Source organism: Myotis nattereri (assembly GCF_964212035.1).
Source record: "Myotis nattereri genome assembly, chromosome: 10".
NCBI classification, from domain to species: Eukaryota; Metazoa; Chordata; class Mammalia; order Chiroptera; family Vespertilionidae; genus Myotis; species Myotis nattereri.
The window spans coordinates 59,613,993-59,634,270 of record NC_138085.1 but is presented as its reverse complement, the minus strand read 5'-3'; the positions used below and the strand labels follow the sequence as shown (position 1 = coordinate 59,634,270).

The window sequence follows — 20,278 nt, the reverse complement described above, 5'->3', positions numbered from 1 at the left end:
TGCCAACCTCATAAACAACTCCCGCAGCTGCGGGGGGAGGTGGCGGGGTGGGCGGGCCGCGGCGGAACCGGCGCCGGGGCGGGGGGCGGGCCGTGGTCCGGGCAGCGGCGCCTCGCCATTGGCCGGGGCCAGTGGGCTGCCCGTGCTCCGCGGGCGGGGCCCCTCGAGGCGCCCGCCCCGCACCCCCGGGGCCGCACTGCCCGTGCCTCCCCCGCGTGGGCCGCCGGAGTTTTTAAAGTGGGGGGTAGGCAGCCCGGGGAAGCAGACCTTCGGGAGCGGCCCGCAGCACTGCTCCGGCGCCCGCTGCGCTCCCGCCCCGCGCCCTGAGCCGGCCGTACAATCCTCGGCAGTGTCCTGAGACTGTATGGTCCTCTCGGCCTGCGCCCCGGATCCTCCTGACTGTGGGCGTCGGGGCCACCTCTCTGCCTTGGAAAGAGACGCCTAGGAAAGAAGGAACGTCGGTGCCCTCCTCGCTGCCCTCTTTCTGGCGTTTGACAACCTCCTCCCACTCCCTTCCCTGACCCCGCCTCCCGGCGCAGGTTCCTCCCTGTCACCTTTCTCCACTCCCTGCCCCGCACCTCGCCAGCCGCCCGCAAACTTCCACCTGGCCGTGTGGGGCTCGCGGGCCTGCGAGCACTCAGGACCTTTCACACCGGCCGGACCTCGGGGAGAGCGCCAGGGCGCCCGCGAAGGCAGCGGCTGCAGCTCCCACCGCGCTCGGCGTCGGCAAGGGCCACGGCGACAATGACAGCTGACAAGGAGAAGAAAAGGTAAGCGGGCGGCGGACCGGCCGGGGAGCTCGTCCGAAGGGGTGGCCGGGCTTCGCGGCGCCGGCGCGGCGGAGGGCAGCGGGGGGAGCCGTGCAGAAAGGTCTGCGAGGCCCGAGGATAGATTTGGGAGGTTTTTTGAGGGGAGAGGGGAGCAGGTGCTCCGTCTGGGGACGCGGTGCTGCAGCTTCGCAGTGGAGAGTTCTGTAGCCCGAAGGAAGCGGGAATCCGAGCGCGCACGGAGGCCAGGAGGCCGAGGGAGATGGCCCTGCGGGTCGGAGGAGCTCCCGCGGCCCCGGACTCCCCGCGCCCGCAGGTGGAAATGGTTTTCTAGGCTGATTTAACTCAGGTCAACAACTTTCGACTCTCGCATGCGGGGCAGTATCCACGTCGGACCCTTTGGGTCCTTCCAAACGGGTTGCTGTGTTCTCTCTGCGCCCCAAACTGGCGAGGGGTCGGAGGCGGAGCGCAGGGGCCAGGATGCAGCAAAGGGCCCCCACTCCGGGCCTCCAGATCCCACCGAAGTTTGGAGAAACTCCTTGCCTGATATCCTCCCGCATCTTGACTCCGTGAGAGGCGGGTGGCGAACCCGGCTCCCTCGCCGGGGCAGGTGTCTTGGTGCGCGGCGAGGTGATGGCTACACCGGGAGCTCCCGGCTGGTCCCAGTGTTTCTCTCCCGAGGACAGAGAAGGGCAGCCGCGATCTGTCTGCTGCCGGCCCTCACAAGCCTCTCTAGGCACTGGGTGAGAGGCCACTCCGGCCAACACTCACTGCCCTCCCGCCCCCTCCCGGCCGCTCCCCGCCCGGCCCTCGCCCAGCCAGGCTGAGAGCGCAGCGCGGGGCCGCACTGACCTGGGTACCGCTTTCTTCCCTAATCGTGCACCGCGGGCCGCCTGGCCTCACTTCTATCTCCACTGGTGCTGCCCCGGCGGCTGGAACTTTCAGCGCCGCGCTTGCAGGCAGCCTGGTAGAGCTGCTTGGGGGACCGGAATGGAACGCACCGCCTGTTGAAAGGCCTAAGCCTCGGAGATGAGCTTCTGGCCTGGGATGAGAGCCGCAGCGACAAAGGGAGGGGGTGACTGGCCTCGAGCTGGGGGCCCAAAGAGCTCAGTGCCTGTGCTGATTTGCTCCTGTTCTGACTTCCACTTGGAGATCAGAGCCAAAAACCGTGTGGAAAGCTGCGGTTCCCACCTCGGCGCACCGATAAGAATTTGATAAAAGGGAGTGAAATGCGCCTGTTCTGGACTGGCGCCCTGACCCTTCGCTCTCTGATCGCTGGGAGCAGGGGGCTGAGCCCGCTCCCTCTTCCAGACCCGCAGCTCCCCCTCCTGCATCACTGTGGCGCCCCCCGGGCCTGAGATGGGAGAGGAAGCTTTGGCCCAGCCACCCTGAGCCCCCAGACCGCGCCCCTGAGGCCTCAGAGCCCAGTGAGGCAGGGAGGAGAGTTTAAGATTCTGACACATTTTGTAAAACCAATGTATCCTAATTAAAAATACCAATAATAATGACCGAACAATCAAAAAACAAAATTAGAGTCAGTTCCCATGCATACACTCTAGGCCCCTGAGCAGACGCAGGAACTTACTGTACATTTACAACTGTGATGCCTCTTGGTGAATGTCAGGATGGGGGACTGGATCGAAGAAGGTAATCCTGACAGATATTCGAAGTGTCAACTTCCCCATGTGGCTCAGCGCGGGTTCTGTGCTATTATGTGTATTAATTGTCACAAGAAACTTGGGTAAATTATTTCAACACAGCTGGCCGTAGTGCCTCCTTCATTAAAGATACAGGCAACCATAAGGGGCAGGAAAAAGTGGGGTAATCAGACTGAATTATTCGTGAAAACCACTGCCAGGATTGCCTACCAGTTGCCTAGGAGGCCCCTTCGGCTACAGCACCCAGTGTGCCTGCCCTTTGCGACTTCCCTTGATTTTTGTGTCGCAGACTGGCAAGGCAGAGGGCATGCCCCTCACCATCCAGAGTACCTGGAAGGGTTGTCTAATTCTTGTTAGGCTAATTGTGTAGAGTCATATTTACTTTTCATGCCTGGCTCTGTTTGCTGGTGCAGGCTCCTTACAGGACAGAGGTGTAATTAAAATATGTGAACTGATACACTGAAAGTTAGTGTGACACGTAAGCGGTTCTCCAAGTGCAGTGTGCTGCCTGCCATGAGGGCTCTCGGATGGTGATTCTGCACATTAATTCTTAACAGTTTTGATTCTTATGGTTCAGCAGAGCCATTTCTTCCCCCAAATTCAAGATGCACGGATACTTGCAATGTTCCTTCTAACAGCCCTTCAAGAAGTGGGCAGGATCATGTTGTTCCAAAATGTTCGTGTGTTGATGGGTATGCTAATGTTTCATAATAAAGAGTTTGCTTTCTAAGAGTTGGCTGGCCGGCTGGCCTTGATAGAAGGTATCAAAGGGCACTTTTTGGGTGTTAGTGGCATTCCCGTTGATATCAGAGATGGTCAAGTGAAGGGTGGTAAGGGTGCTGCCCTCACCTCTCGGCACTGATACGTCAGGAGTGAAGTGGAAGCCTCATGAATCAAGGTTCCTGATTCCATGAAGAGCTGGCAAGTGTCTGGGTGTCTAACCTTCCGATAAGACAATTTCTGAATCTCTTCCCTGGGAGAGAAAAGAGTCTGGAGGTTTTTAGGTACCTGGAGATGGGAAAGTGGTTCCAGTGAATGTAAACGAGATCCTTGTATAGTCAGGGATCAAAGACCATCCCCAAAGCCAGACCCAGCTCAGAACACCTTCTCCAAGGAAGGCTTAGAGTACTGAGTGTGGGGCCAGTGCTGGAAGGAATCGGAGACACCTTGATCAGAAGTTTTCAAACTATCTCCTCCCCTCCCTGCCAGCTGGACGACGTTGTTCCTCTGCTAAAATAAAACCCAAGTCCAGTTTTCTCCAATACTGAAGGCAGAAATATTGGTGGGTAGGTTTTCTCAATTTACGTATATCTTCTATAAATATCCCTTCAGCATTTGACTTGTCTCTGTTGCATTATCAGAATTCAGGGTTAAAGAATGGATGTAGGTTCAGGCATTTTAACATTTAATTTGTACAGCTCTCATGAAGTTCAAAAGAATGCTGTGGCTAACAGCTTTTTTCAGTGTCACTGATGGAGCTTAGAATTATTTTATTAGGACCGTGGAAATCATCTAGTCAAATGTTTCCCTTTCTGGATAGATCATGGAGGCTCAGAGAGATGACGTGACCTCCAGTCACAAGGAAAGTTAGCTCTGGTAAGAATTAGAACCCTGGTTTATTACTTTCAACTAAGTATGTATTTTCCTATTGTTGGCAAAATAGTACCTCCAGTCCTGAAGTGCCTAGACCAAGCATGTCAAACCCGTGGCCCACAGGCCGCATGCCTCGTTTATTTGGCCTGTGTTAGCTTTTGAGTTTGACATGCTTGCTCTAGACCAGTGGTTCTCAACCTTCCTAATGCCGCGACCCTTTAATACAGTTCCTCATGTTGTGGTGACCGCCAATTTCATTGTTACAAATTGAACATAATTAAAGCATAGTGATTCATCACAAAAACAATATGTAATTATATATGTATTTTCCGATGGTCTTAGGCAACCCCTGTGAAAGGGTCGTTCAACCCCCAAAGGGGTCGCGACCCACACGTTGGCAACCCACAGGTTGAGAACCGCTGCTTTAGACAGTTCCAAAGGATTACAGTGCCCACCTTCCCCAAACGCTGAACCTTAGAGGAGACTTGCTTTGCTAGATTATAAAAGACTTCAGGCTGCACCAGGAGGGATTCTGTTTGCTTTTTGCAAAAAAACAAACAAACAAAAAAAAAATGGGGGGGCGCGGGGAGTCGAGTTGGTTTTGGTCCCAGTGTCTATAAACTCTGGGAAGTATGAATTCATTGCTTTAGTGCTCTCCCTGTATTTCACTTAGAAAAAACTTTTCTTATATGTGGAGCTCATTAAACAAAAACAATGAAAGGTCTCCTCCCCATTGGAGCAGAGGGCTTTGTGAAATGGAGAGCTCCCAGTCAGAGGAGACATCCAAGCAGCTATTAGATTGATTCCTATATTGAGTTAGGTGGCATTTTCACTAGAAATGAAAACCACAAGACTAAAACTGTTTAATTCACTTCAAATGTAAATCAATCAATAGTTCATCCTCTCTCTCTCTCTCTCTCTCTCTCTCTCTCTCTCTCTCTCTCTCGTGTGTGTGTGTGTATGTGTAGGGTGATCCTAACTTTCTAGGAATCTATTGTATAAAATGTTTACACATAGAAAGGACCAATCAGATCATCTTAGTGCTCCAAGACTTTAGCCCAATACATTTGAAAATATTTACTGTCATTAATTATCTCAAGATTTAGGCTTTTCTACTTCTCAGGAAATCTATCTAGTAGTATTCACTTTTTTTATATTTTTCCCATTTCTATTCCATACCAGCTTTTCATTTTAGCCTAATGAATCTTCCGTGTTGCTCTTAGTACTGACCATCACTGCTGATGCATAACAGGCAGGCTTTTCCCAATAATGTCAACTTAGCAAAGTTTGCTCACTGGGCTCCTGATACCCTCCCCTGCCCAGTACTATGCTGTCTGTTCTCATGATGAAAACCAGCTCTGCCATTCACACCATGATATAAATCAATAAGACAACAAATATCTATTGAACACCTACTCTTATTCTGGATAAAAGATCGAAGAGGAAACTAAGGAATAGGGGAGGTGGTCCTTGTCTTCAAATTGCTTAGTTTGGTCAGGGATGGGGGGAAAGACATACCAGGGAGTTTAAATAAAACTCTAGGTAGCTGGCAGCTTACAGGTGAATTTTCTGTTGGGATTAAATCTTTTGAAGCTAAAGGTAAGATGCTCTCAGTAGCATTTCAGGCAGTTGTAACCATCCACACAAGCATACATGATTATTAAAAAGTATTGTGTGTGTTTGGGGGTGGGAGGGTTGGTTCATAGTTTTCCCTGGAATCACCCAGGATACGTGCTGACCACCAGCATAAAGACTGGCTCTGAGGGCAGGTCAAATTCGGGTAGTCAGTGTCGGGGATAATGAGAGTAAAGAAAAAGCTGGAGGGTTCAAGAGTATTCCTTGTCATGTACTTCGACACCATAGTCAGAAAGACCCCCAGTGATGAATGAATGTTTGCTGTTCTCTACACACTTGTTCTGGGCACGGAAGGAGTCATCTGATAGGAATGGCTCCAGGAATGAGAGGGCTCGAGGTTCTGGTACCACTGTGGAGGCAACCATGACCAGGAAGGCCAAAGGAGAGGGAGCTTCTTAAGTTGGACTTTATGAATGGGCTTCAGAGGATGGTCTGTGAGCCTTTGAAATTCACGCAAGGTATTATGTATATAAGTATGTGTGTGTTTTCTCCCTCTGAGGGAAGTCTGTGCAGCTCTAAATAGCCTTTCAGAGGCTCATGATCTGGGAAAGGCAGGCTCTGGCTCTTAGACTCGGTGACTGCCTTACATTTCAGTGTCTTTCTGTTTGGGTCCCAAACACTTCTGATGTGAGGGTTGGTGTGCGCATCGAGTACAGGTGCTGCGGTGCAACCTCACCTTACCTGTACCCCACGTCTGCCCTCAGTCCTGGGAGGAAAGGGAGCTGAGGGCCCTGCACAGTTACTGGGAGGTCATTTTATGCGCAAGGAATGCATGTGTGTGTCCTAGGGGAAAATTATATATGTGATAGGACGAAACAAAAAAACCCCCGAACACTTAGTCTTATTTGTGTTGGCACTGTCCTTAGAACTTTACATGGATTAACTTTTAATCCTAATAACAACCTTGTGAGATATGCCCTGTTATTATCCCCATTTTACTGAAGGGAAAACTGAACTATAGCAAAAAAGAAAAAAAAAAAAGAGCAAACTCATGAACATGGACAGCAGTGTGGTGATTGTGGAGGTAGAGGGTAGGGGCGGTAGAAGAGGGCATAGAGGAGATAAATGGAGATGGAAAAAATGAAATTAAATTAAATTTGAGAAAAAAGAAAGAAAAGAAAAAAAGAAAGGAGAATTGCCAAAGGTCAAACAGGTAGTATGGGCTGAGCTAGGATTTGAACAGGTCTATACTCTTAACCAGTGATGCACATCGCCTTACCTTCTTTAAGATATCTGTAAAGTATTTATTATCATTCCTGACTCGTGGTAAGTACTCCATAAATGATAACTGCTTTTGTTGTTGGATTTATAATTATTATAGTTACTTTCCCTTTTATGACTCATCACTCGTATTGAACCTTACACTCAGACAGGGATTGAAGATCTGAAGGGTGGAATTGGCAGTCCTGGAAATTTCGTGGATTTTATTTTTCATGGACTTTCCTCAACTCTGGCAGGAGGCAGTTCCTTCTTGCCCTTAAGAAGTTCAAAGCTTTCCACCTTCCGCCCTTAGCTGGTGGCAAGACTTCAATAATTACTTTAGCCTTCGGACTCCATTGTGCAGGAGAACCTGTTAGAAGCCTTCCTCTGTGGCTTCTGAAGAACCATCTCCAAATCAAGATGCACAAGACTTCCTCTGGCTCTTTTGATCTTTTGAAATTGCAAGCACAGGAAGGAAAGAATGGATAGGGGAATAAAGAATAGCTGTCGTTGTTGCAATAATAATGTTGCGTTTTTACAGAGCCCTTTCTCTCATGAGCCCAGAGCTTTCACAGCCGTCACCCCATTGGCCTCTGCATTGTGAACCTAGAAGTCATCGTGAGTGTTTGCAGAGCTGTGAAACAATTGCACAGACACATACAGCACCAAGAGAAGCAAGCCATGGTGGCAATTGCACATCACCGTGGGTGTGGTAGTCATGCATGGGTGCATGCCGCTCACAACTCTGTGATGTTCAAGTAGAGGTTGGGTGTAATTTGGTGCTAGTTGTCTTGTCCTGCAATTGGCAGTGGTCTGCAAGCAAGAAGCGTGGCAAGGCCCTCGGAGATCTCTGGAGCTGAGGAAACAGTTGTGGAATGGACCGGAATGTTATCTACTTCTAAGTGGCCTGGTTGTTTCATCTGATTCCTCAAGAAATACTGGTTTGCTTGACTGCCTTAGGCTCTTTCTAGAGGCTACTTGTACATTAGCAAAATTCTTATTATATGGCATGAGCACCAGAAACATCACGTGTTACCGGGAGGCACACCCCCACCCCTAGCCTCCACCTCCCCTCCCCCCCCCCCAACACACACACCTTTCCCCTTAAATGGAAAAAGTCTTCTGTTTTAAAGTTACAAGTAACTTCTGTGCAAGATAATGACTCTGGGAAACAATTGCTTTCCTCATGTGGGAAGATATTTTCAGAAAGGGTAGTTCCTCAGTAAGGAAAATGACTCCATTAAAAACATATTTATTTGCCATTTACCCACCTGCCATTTTCTCAATTCTACAAAGCCATAAAAGTGAATTGTTATAACTCTCTTCTTATAATCCTCAAGTGAATCCCCTCCAGGGCACCTCCCCTCCCTCACACCCTCCAATAAAAAAACCAAACCTGCGAGGTTAGTGCTAGGAATCCTAACGGATCAGGGATTGTATTGGGTGAAGCTGTGCGATAACACATAGGAGCGGAAAATGACTCTGTATGCTTCACTCATGATTGTGATGCTGGAGGCTCGCCCCTACTGCCCACATTGCCGGGAGGACAGCCAATAGTAGACTTTTTTTTAGAAATTAATCAACTCTGTCATGGCTTTAGTTGACTCTTTCAGTCTCATTTCAGTCTGAAGTGCCCTGCTCACCTGTGATCCTGCGGGGTGGGTGGTTTGCTACGAGTAAGAGGACATGGGCTCAATTTGAGACAGTTCAGAAACAGTTTATAAATCCTTTAAAATATATAAGTGACAGTACATGATTTTCTCGGTAGTAATCATTTCAATCGCTGTGCTATGTGCTTAGCCAGATGGTGTTCTCCCTGTGTCTCTTGTATTTATACTAACAGATATGCATATTTTACTCTTGATAAAATAATTTTCATATTGCCACCACTTTGAATAAGATTTGTCTTGACTGCCTCTGGGGGAGGGGCAGAGAGGGAAGGAAAGGCATCACGTTTACCTAATATTTGGGAAATTGAGCTGCTGAAAGAAACAAACCACGCCATCTGCAATGAAGTGTAATACTGGACCCTGACATCCCTGGTGAGGCTAAGCCCCTAGGTAGCACCCCAGGCTCCTGTGACATGGTAATGAAGAGGCCGGAGCACAAAGGGGCTGACTCAAATTTTAATGCTAACTATCCTCATTATTAATGAGTAATTACAGCAAATATTTACAGACCTCCTTCCTACCTTTATGACTTCCTGTTGCTGAAGCACTTTGGAGTATTGAGAAAGACTGTCCTGGAAAAATGCGTCACACACAGATGCAGAAAGAGTGGCTCTAAGCACACACACAAAATAGGTTGCCTGGCTCTGTTTATGAATTTTATGTGCAAACAACAAAAAAAATTATGCTTGGGAACCACAATGTTTCATGATATTTTTAGAGAGTATTCCAGAAATATCAGGACTGTGCAAGCTAGTAAAGTAAATTTTTGAATTAAAGCACAGGCCATTTGATGAACACTCTTTGAGGAACACATGACCTGTACATTATTTTTCTGAATGAAAACAATTTTGCTTAATGGTATCAAATAAGGTGTATATAATAAGCTACGGGGCGGGAGGGGGGAGGGGACTCAGGGAGTTAGAAGAGTACCACTTACAGAGATTCTAGAATGAACATTGATAATGCTCATTTCCTTTTTTAAAAGAATATATTTTGTTGATTTTTTACAGAGAGGAAGGGAGAGGGATAGAGAGTTAGAAACATCGATGAGAGAGAAACATTGATCAGCTAGCTGCCTCCTGCACACCCGCAACTGGGGATGTGCCTGCAACCAAGGTACATGCCCTTGACTATAATTGAACCTGGGACCCTTCAGTCTGCAGGCCGATGCTCTATCCACTGAGCCAAACCAGTTAAGCCAATGCTCATTTCCCTTTTTTGTTTTGTTTTGAAAAGCACTCCAGTGAAGTTGCTTTCTTCAGTAAGTGTCTGTAAACTACTGAACCCTTGTATTTCTCCCCTGTGTTTCCAAGAGTTCTCCGATGCTATTTTAGAATGGCAGCATTCACTCCAGCACTGGCCGAGGTTGATGATGCTAATTTTGGTGCCCAGGGTAAAGGAGAGAGACAGCATGGGCAGTGCCAAAAGGACTTTCTGGTGCCTGGGTTTGGAGCAGTGTGGTGTTACCGGACACACCACATTTCACCTTTAGAACCTTTATTTGTGTGCTTGCACAACAGATGTTTACCCAGATATTAAGATAAGAAAAGTATGAAGGTCACATTTCACTGGTGACAAGAGAGCTTCTATAAATGTAACTATATCACCGTGTGGCGGGAGTCTGTCTTTTATTCTATACCAGTTGCTTAGGGGAAGTAATGGTGAGAGTGGCATAGGAGCCAGCTGAGGTCCTTCCCAGTATTTGGCTTTCTTGCCTTCACTCTGGATGCTCTGGCTAACCTGGCATGCCCCTTCCATTTGGTGGGGCCCATTGGGGTGGTCAAGAAGTGAGGGGGAAGTTCCAATGTACTCGGTGGGCTCCCCAGGCTCTGGAGTTTTCTGGTGCTCCATGGACATTAGTGTCCCCTGCATTTCCCTGCTATCTGACCAACCGGGAAGCACTCAGGCTGCTAAGGCAGCTCTCCTGCCCCTCAGAAGAGGTTTGCATGGTGCCAAGGCTACCCCTGTTTTAGGCCTATTGGGCAGGGTTGTCATGTCCTCAGAGCACAGAGTCTTCAAGGCGGGAAAAGGGTGTCTTTTATGGATTTGAGTGCTTCCCTTAAAGATCTTCAAGGATTAGCTAGACACACTCAGACCCTGGATGAAGACGTGGATCCTTGGTCCAATTTTCCTCCCAAGGACAGTCTATACGGCTGTGGGAATCCACCTCGCTGACAGTAAGGGACCACGCCCCTCCAGCTCTCTCACCCCATTCACCATCATCCAACGTGTCTCCTGAGCTCCAAATATGCAGACCTCCTTTCTCGCCTCAAAGGCCTGTCTGCCCTGTCTCACAGGACTCGTTCCCACCTCCGTTCTCTCACCCTAGTCCCTCCATCCTGGAGGCGCCTTTCCTCGATTTCTACTCAAATATCTCCCACTTTCCTAGTGTGAGCCCACGTCCCCCAGTTCCTACAAACCCTTCTGTAGTAATTCCCACGGTGGCACCTCCCCCTCCACTTGTTTCTAACACTTGGTTGTGTTTGCCAAAGAGCCTGCCTGATTATGTTTCCTTGTTATCTAATGACATTTTATGTGTTCTTGTCTGTCCAACCAAGATCGCATGTTGCTCAAGGGCAAGGATGTCTAATTTCCTGATGTGTCCTGTAATATCTTGCATATTTTGAATCCCTAAAATTCTAATTTTAAAAATGTATAGAATTGTTTTGTTGTTGTCCCTCGGGCTTTTGGAAATCCTGCCTCTTGGGCTCTGCTGTTTTCATTCGTGTAGATTTGAGCTCTTTACTCATTTTGCTTTAAAAAGAAAGAAAAAGGAAAAGAAAAAAATCAGGGGGACCACAGGCAGGTCTGGATAAATGATTTTACATCAAAGGCAAATATCAGGCTAGTATTATGCCGATGCTTCACTTCAAGAATGACCAGTACACCAAGGCAAGGAACAGCCCAACAAAGCACTCCAGCTTATTCTCAAAAGTTAAAAAAAAGCCAGGCAGGAAAGTGTGCACATAGAGTCCCAGCTCTCTGCAAGAAGTCCTCTTCCCAGGGGAGCCCTCCCTGATTAGCAGCACACTGGTCACCCCTTATCTATATGGTCTTCAGTCTGTATTTTATTATTTGTCTGATGCTTTTGCAACTTTTGTTGTTGTTGTTCAGTGTGTGTGTGTGTGTGTGTGTGTGTGTGTGTGTGTGTGTGTGTGGTATCTGTCCCTGATCACCCCTTGGGTGGTAAGCCCTCCAAGAGCAGGGACCTAGTCATCTTTTTGCTTCTTCTTCCTAGAGACAGGCCTACATTTAGATGCCCAGTAACTACATGCAGACTCACTAGTTCTGTGTCAGAAACCTTGGGAACTCAGTGCAGTGGGTTAGAGGCACAGGCAGAAACCTTCACTCAGATCAACTTACCCCGCCTCCTCGGTCACCCAACATACATGTAGTGAGTTTGTGGGGAAGTTGGCAGCATCACTGTGTGTAAACATTTGTAGATTACCTACCAAATTCAGGTGCCATGCCATACTGTGTGGTTATAAAGAGGCATTAGATGGACCCCCTACCCTCAGGAGGCTTATAGTCTAGTTGGAGAGTCAAGAAGTTCATAAGATTCTTTTCTTAAAACATTGCAAGATGGTTTTGTTAACAGAGGCCCTAGGCCAGTGATGGCGAACCTATGACATGCATGGCAGAGGTGACACGCGAACTCATTTTTTTTGGTTGATTTTTCTTTGTTAAATGGCATTTAAATATATAAAATAAATATCAAAAATATAAGTCTTTGTTTTACTATGGTTGCAAATATCCAAAAATTTCTATATGTGACACGTCACCAGAGTTCAGTTAGGGTTTTTCAAAATGCTGACACGCCGAGCTCAAAAGGTTCGCCATCACTGTCCTAGGCCCATCCTTAAGATGTTACTATCTTGTTAGTCAAAACTATCTCAGATAAAACATTAAGCAAATGGAAGATGATTGGCAGTAATTAAGTGAGAGTGAATAAGGGTAAATAGGTCTTCTTTATAGATCAGCATAGATTAGAGGGAGGTATAATGGAGGAGCTTTAAAACCTAGGTCTTGAAGATTAGGTGGAATTCTGATAGGCACATGGGTTTGGGGCATTCAGGTTGGGGTGAACGGCTTGAGTCAGTGAGGAGGCAGGAATACACAGGGTGTGCAGGTGAGGTCTGCCTCAAAGGCCTGTCCGCCCTGTCTCACAGGACTCGTTTCCACCTCTGTTCTCCCACCCTAGTCCCTCCATTCTGGAGGCGCCTTTCCTCGATTTCTACTCAAATATCTCCCACTTTCCTAGTGTGAGCCCACGTCCCCCAGTTCCTACAAACCCTTCTGTAGTAATTCCCACGGTGGCACCTCCCCCTCCACCAGAGTCTAATTTGGAGTTCTGTTAATGGGTGGGAGAGGAGGACCAGGCCTGGGCTGGTGCTGGGAAGTTTAGGGACAGTCCTCTCTGAGTCATGTTGTGATGAAATCTTTGGGCAGCCTTGGGAGCCTTTGGAGCCATGGGAGCAGTTCATGCCTCTCTTAGGAATTAGTGGAACCAGAGGGAGAGATCTTATTCCCTTTCTCACTCCAGATTCGAGATTTTTGAATCTGATCACTGCAGAGAGATAGGACAATCTCTTCTACATTCCCCTTTTTGTAGGGAGGAGGCCAATTCAAAACAGACCACCCCTTTTGTCATCTTTACCAATAACTGTCTGTTTCATGCCCTGTGGGGAGCACTGTAGCCGAGCTCTTCCCTGACCTTCTCCTTTCCTGCGATGTGTCACACCGTTCCTTAAAGCCTGAGCTCTGATGGTCTTTGCCGGATGCTGCCAGAAGAGAAAGAAAAAGGGGCCACATTTCTGGAGTCACCTGAGTAGGGCAGCTGGGGCTTTTTCCTCTCCCAATAGGTCTAACCTTTCCCCTAGAGGTATTTAGAAGCTCTTAAGGTCATGGCTGGACACTTTCGAGCAGGGCCTTGGCCAGAGATCCCAAATCACTGGAGAAGATCCCACACCAGCAAAGGCCAAGCAAGTCACTTGAGTGTACCCTGTCCAGTGGTACTTTGAGGGAGGCTGCAGCTCCGGAATGCTTGACTTGGAATTTAATCTCATCATGACAACTTCATGTCTCATCTCATTCCTTTTCTATCCCCTCCATAATCAATAAATGAATATAGAACCGGGAAGCTGCTGCCCAGCCCAGGCAGAACTCCTTTATTCAGTGGCAGACTTGTAATCATTTAAATACCTACTCTGTGCAGGATACTGAACATTGGATCTGAGTCCTGGAGGAACCTCTGGAGCCAGGTGGAAGGAGCCCGCCTCCTCCGAACTTCAGGGGGCAGCCGAGCCCAGACGTAGGGCTATCTGGGGCCTTGGTCATTCCCCCGGGAGCTGCTTCAGGGTCATCCTAAGAAACCCATAGATTCGAAACTAGTGTTCACTTGAATCTAGCCAAAGTTAGACATTTGAGTCTAGCATCTACCTTCCTACAGCTGCAGACAGACCTCAGGAAGGCAAAGGACGATGTCCTAACCAAGCTGATCTGTGACTATACTGTTAGGGTATAAAAACCCATAAACTTACCATGTTTTGTTTTGTTTTTCTTTTCTCTTCTTTTCCAAAATAAAGGTTCCTTTTGAAACTTTCAACTTTGTTTCTTCTGAACTCCTAGCAAACTGTTTTTCCTACCTGGATCAGAGAGGTGATGGGACCTGGGCACAGCTGCCGGCTGGCGTCGGGCCTTGGGAGTATGAGATAACTGTGAACGTTGATCCCTTCTTTTCTGAGCTATTCATTTGAGCACATTAGAAACATTTTCCATATTCAGATCAACATAGCCCTATGATTCTGGGCTACCCGTAGCTCCTTCAATGGATCCAAATGTTATGAGGGTAATGATGACAGCTTAACTCTCCTTGAATTAGATCTTCCGGGCCAAGGCAGAGTACATGTTTATTTTGGAAAAAGACAAACTTTCACCCACTTGAATTCCTCCAAAATTAGTGTCAGGGGCTGACCACAAGAGTTCCATATTTCTTAGCTTTTGTTTTACCAAACAGATTACAAATGCTCCCGTGACACCTTCTTTTGAGTCCCTGGCAAAGCCTGCCTGCACGTGAGGTTCAGAGGAGCTCTCAAGAGGGTCTAGGAATCTGTTTGGTAAAATAAAGGCTAAGAAATATGGAACTCTTATGTAACCTAGAACAGGTAATTTAACCTCTCCGCATCTTCCCCATTCCTAATTGGGGGTTAGACACACTAACTGCTTTCTAAGAGGACTATTATGAGGTAGAAATGAGCTAGAGTTTCAATAAAACCATGCATTTAAAAAGTATATTACACTTTTAAAATCTTTTTGCAACCATTATCTTACTAGAAAGACCTTTGAAAAGTTTAAAGTGCAGACCATTAAGGCATCATTATTAATAAGCAAGCAATATAATCATTTGGCACATCATTACCTGTTGGAGTGGTTTGTCTGCAATTGGGAGTCTTAGGAAAATCTAAAAGGAGATGCTTGTTCCCAGGCCTTTAAGTCCCAATCCCCCCAGTCCCGCCCCCGGCTGGGCTTTTCACGATTGTGGCTTCTTTCCAATAGTGATTTCAGGGTATGAGCTATATTTCTGCCACACTCTGAGATTCAAGGAAACCTAACAACACCAAGAGACTGAGGAGCCCTCCAGGACTCCTGAAAAGTAGTCTGACCTTGGATGTGCCCCTTCCATGCCTGGCCGTTCTCCCTCACCTGTGAAGAGAGAGGCTCCACACCAGCTGCCATCCTGTATGAATGAGAATTTGCCCTTAGACTTAGCACCCCCAAATCTGTAGACTGAAAGGCTGTATCCACAGTATATCTGCCAGGTTCCACTTGTTGCTTTCATCTTATATGCAAGACATCATTTTGGGCTCCCGACATGCCTGACCCAAGGTCTTTAAAAGGTCAGACAGCTTATTGGTGGGTCTAGAGATGAGGCTCATGCATGCCCAGAAGACACCTGGGCCTGCGGGAGTTACTGGGAGTGGAACGAGGCTTTGTTTGTGAAGGGCCTGGCTTGGCCACGTAATGATCTGAGACTTGGCTGGTCAACTCTAGCCTCAGATCCATCATCTTTAGCACCCCTGATACCTTGTCCTTGATCTTGCCCTTCCCTCAGCCCTACCCTGCATCAGGCCAGCTGACTTGGGCCTTAGGTCTCAGTTTAAATACAACCTTCTCAGGAAAGCCTTTCTAGACCTCCCTCAGTTAACCTCCATCTCTATACTATTTTCTTCTTCTTCTTAATAACACTCCCCAAATGCTGTAATTTATTTGTCTGTTTATTGTCTGTCACTTTCCCCTAGTTTGTAAGCTCCTTGAGGTCAGGGACTGTGCTGAGTTGCTCAACACCAAATGTTTTGTGTCTGGGGCAGCGCTGAGCACATATAAGATGCTTCTTAAGTAAAGGTTAAGTGAAATATCAGCCCAGGCTTGTAGGTCTTTGTCTTCAACTCTATTATCATTTCTTACATTTGTTCAGTGTTTGTTTTTACCAAAGCTCAGGATGTAGATTAAAGCACTTGTCATTCTCATCACACAGATGAAACAACTGAGGCACAAACATGGGATCCCCAAACCAGAGAGTGGTACAGCCCATGTTAAGAGATCCCTGGCCCCAGCCTCTTTCCACTGGCTGGTGCCGTCTCTCTAGGCACCTTCTTTTTCTGTCATGGCGATGTTATTGTCGTATTTGGCAATGTGTTTACGCCGGAGGAGTCGGAGCCATTGTGTGTTTGTGGCGTCTGGAAATACACAGTGGAGTCCCAGGAGAATGCCACTGTCGGTCCTTACCACAATTAGCAATTGTCAGGCCAGGGGTAGTGACTGGGTGGGAGTCATTCCCTATGTGGCTGATTCTTCCAGTTAAAACACCACTGCCTGCTCCTAACAGTGGCAAAAGGGAGTGGGGGAGGAGGTGGTCCTAGGACCACAGCCCCACTTCTGCCTGGTACCGTCTACCCTACCACACGGACCTAGGTCCTTTCTGCTTGAGAAATGTCTTGATGTGTCTAGTGGAATTCCTATGGCCTGATGGAAAGGAAAGAGGAGTGCTAACCAGCCAGGTGACTTCTGGGCTTCAGGTTCTCCATCATGAAAGTGGGCCAGTAGGTGGGAAGCAAACAAGATAAACTCAAGCATCCTTCTAGGGTTCCAGTTCCATCGTGAAGTAAAGTCTTAGCGGAGCCTGGTTCTGACACCTGTTTCCAGGTGCTTCCTTAGGGAAGGAAGATGGCAGGTTAAAGGTGATCAGTGAGGGTTTGGAAGAACCCTCTCCAACTCCCCTGTGACTCCCCTTCTACAAGAGGAGGTTCTGTTACGGTGGAGTGGGGCAGAGACTTGGAAATCACTACCGAGCGAGAGAAGGATCTGGATCCACTTCCACAACAGCAGCTGGAGCACCCGTTAGAAGGAAGTGGGTTGAGGTGTGACAGAATGGGCACTGCCCAGTGGTTTCTACAAAACAGAACAGCTGTGTTATCAGGAGGGACAGCACTGGTCCCCTAATGCCAGGGAAGAAGGAGGCTGGCTACTGGGGGGAGTGAGAGTACCCTTCACTAGGAGCCCTGGTTCCCACCTCCAACACGACACCACGCTGCAGCCTGTCATGGGCTCATTCTCAGCCTCGGCTTCCCATCTGTCAGATGGCTGCATTAATTGCTGCCTTGCCAATTGGTTTGGGCTTGATAAACTGCTACAAAAGTGGGGGTTATTACTGCTGTGATTTGCATACACACACACACACACACACACACACACACACCTGGAGTGCTCAGGGTTGATACTGATGTGAGGTGATTAACACGATCCTGTCACATACCCAAAGGACTGTGTCTTTTAATCTGAGGCAGAAGGGAGGGGGGGGGAGAAAGAACCGAGTCAGAAAGCCGGTGGCCTTGAGAGGAACAGGCTTGAAAATTACTGAATGGAGCTGCGCTGTATTGGGGAGGCGGGGGAGAGCTCTGTGGGACAGAGGTGAGTCACAGTGCATGACTGTTGGGGAGTCACCTTGAAATTGTGCCAAAAAAGTGGAAATATTGGGACTTGGGTTTATCTGCCTTTCATCAGGTACATCAAGTTCTGGATGGCTTCCCACTGGCCAGAGACCTGAGGTGGACGGCTCTCCCCTGCCGCCCTGGGAAGGCTTTCTGCTGGCTTCGGCCCTGCTGAGCAAAGTCCGCCTGTTCGCTGGAGTTCACACAGACTCTTTGCCAGGCCTGCCCAGAATCCTGTCTCCTCTGACTTCCTGTGCTCTTGCATAATATTTCCTTGCTTCTTGAATGCCTGCCCCCTGTGTGGGAGCAGCTCACTGACGCTGCTGAACGGGGAGCAGGATGTGGAGGGAGGACAGGGATGTGGGAACATCACCCAGGGGTGCACTGGGCCCTGTGGATGGCAGGAGAACAGGGCTCCCCAAATTACTTGGCAGAAGATTTTAGCATAAGGGCAGTTAGGGAGACTGTGCAAGTGTGCACACATACACCAGTCCTCATAAGTTATCTTTCCTGTAAAATTGTTTTTTCAAGTAGCTAAGTTGTTTTCTTCTGATTATAAAAAATATACGTGTTCTCTGTGAAAAGTCACAGTACAGGAAGGCATCCAGATAAAAATCACCAAAATTTCACCACCTAGAGGCAACCCCTGTTAACACTTTGATAAACATACTTTTTCTATATAATAAATATGGATATGTAATTACAGAATCCTATATAATAAAAAGCTAATATGCAAAGGAGAAAGGTATGTTCGACCACTCGCTATGACGTGTGCTGACCACAAGGGGGTGGTGTGGAACATGGCGGGCAATGCGGCACTGGCAGTGGGCAGCAGTGGAGGCACTGTCGGCACTCATGGGCCCCAACAAGAGCAGGACCGCAGCAGCAGGATGGTGGAGCAAATGAGCGGGCAGCGCCAGGCCAAGGTGGGTGCGAGCAGGGGTTCAATCACCCTGCCAATCACCCCATAAACAGCAACCAGCTGCAGCGCTGGGGGCGAGGAGAGGGCGCTGCCCGGCTTCCAGGCGCTGAGGGAGCTGGGCTGGGGACCGGCCCCAATCGATCGCCCCATAGACAGGGATGGTGGAGCAGGTAAGTGGGTGGCACCAGGCCACAGTGTGGTGCCAGGCAGGATTGCGGGGCTGTGAGTCTGCAGGCTCAAGCTGGGGCCTGATTTCTGCAGGCCACCCAAGGGACCCCACCCATGCACGAATTCATGCACCGGGCCTCTAGTATTATATGCTGTTGTGAAAATGCATTTCTATACAGCAATATATCAGAACTAGAGGCCCGGTGCACAAAATTCGTGCACTGGGTGGGATGTCCCTCAGCCCAACCTGCACCCTCTCTAATCTGGGACCCCTTGGGGGATGTCCAACTGCCCGTTTAGGCAGGCAGTCGGACATCCCTCTCACAATATGGGACTGCTGGCTCCCAACCACTCCCCTGCCTGCCTGATTGCCCCTAACTGCTTCTGCCTGCCAGCCTGATCACCCCCTAACCCAGGGGTGGGCAAACTTTTTGACTCGAGGGCCACAATGGGTTCTTAAACTGGACCGGAGGGATGGAAAAAAAGCATGGATAGAGTGTTTGTGTGAACTAATATAAATTCAAAGTAAACATCATTACATAAAAGGGTACGGTCTTTTTTTTTTTTTTTTTTAGTTTTATTCATTTCAAATGGGCCGGATATGGCCCGCAGGCCATAGTTTGCCCACAGCTGCCCTAACAACTCTCCTGCCAGCCTGATCGATGACTAACTGCTCCCCTGCTGGCCTGGTCGCCCCCAACTGCCCTACCCTACTGCCTGGTCGCCAATAACTGCCCTCCCCTGATGCCCGGTTGCCCCTAACTGCCCTCACCTGCTGGCCCGGTCACTCCTAACTGCCTTCCCCTGCCAGCCCAGTTGCCCCCAACTTCCCTACACTGCTGGCCCAGTTGCCCCCAACTGCCCTCCCCTGCTGGCTCGGTCACCCCCAACTGCCCTCCCCTGATGGCCTGGTCCCACCCAACTGCCCTCCCCTGCTGGCCATCTTTGAGGGCAGGGCAGTCAAATAGCATATTCCCTCCTTATTGGCTGTGGGCACCACCATCTTTGCGACAGTGTGAGTGTCAATTAGCATATTCCCTCTTTATTAGATAGGATTATCTCTGGCTATCAAGGCACATAGATGTAATATAGCTGTATTAAGTTCTACGCATGGAAGTATCATAATATAGCCCCTGTTCATTGACATGTCCCAGCTCAGAAAATAGGCTCTCACCAGCCTAAACAGTATTCTCAAGCCTGAAAACAGCCTCTCTTCCATATGCCGGACCAATATGTTTGTTAGCTCTGGTGTCCCAGAAATAACTACAAATTAAAAGGTTTTGTGCTCATGTAGGCCTTTCTCTAGGCTTAGAATAATTCACGTGATTACAGAGAACAGGCTGCGGCCATGAGGCTGTCAGGGCTGGGCTGGGTCTCCCAGTGTAGCCCATGTGTCTGCTTTGAGCAAGAAGCCACTAGCTGGGAGAACAAGTTTTCCCCCAGTGGCCTTGCTGTGCCTAATATTTTAAAGCTCCATTTGAAATTTTAATTGGTGATTGTCCTTCTGAAATTTTGTGACATAATCCATACCTTTCTCCTTTGCACAGTAGTGTATTCACTATACTGAAAAAGTTAATGCATATTTAATATCATTCATATTTGTTACAGTTAGAAGCTCTAAAAAAATTTTTTTAGTTGAAATAGATGCTTTCAATACAATGTTTCTGTCCCATCCTTG

General features: G+C 48.3%; 1 protein-coding gene across 2 annotated transcripts in view; it reads left to right on the top strand.

The window, feature by feature from the left end:
• The first annotated feature begins 218 nt into the window (after positions 1-218).
• The window catches only part of EPAS1 (endothelial PAS domain protein 1), an 81,538-nt gene continuing 61,478 nt past the window's right edge, over positions 219-20,278 (top strand). For both annotated transcript variants that reach the window (XM_081100551.1, XM_081100550.1), the window contains exon 1: positions 219-770. In XM_081100551.1, coding sequence (XP_080956677.1) covers positions 745-770 — 26 coding nt within the window. In that variant the 5' untranslated portion in view covers positions 219-744. The remainder of the gene's footprint in view (positions 771-20,278) is intronic.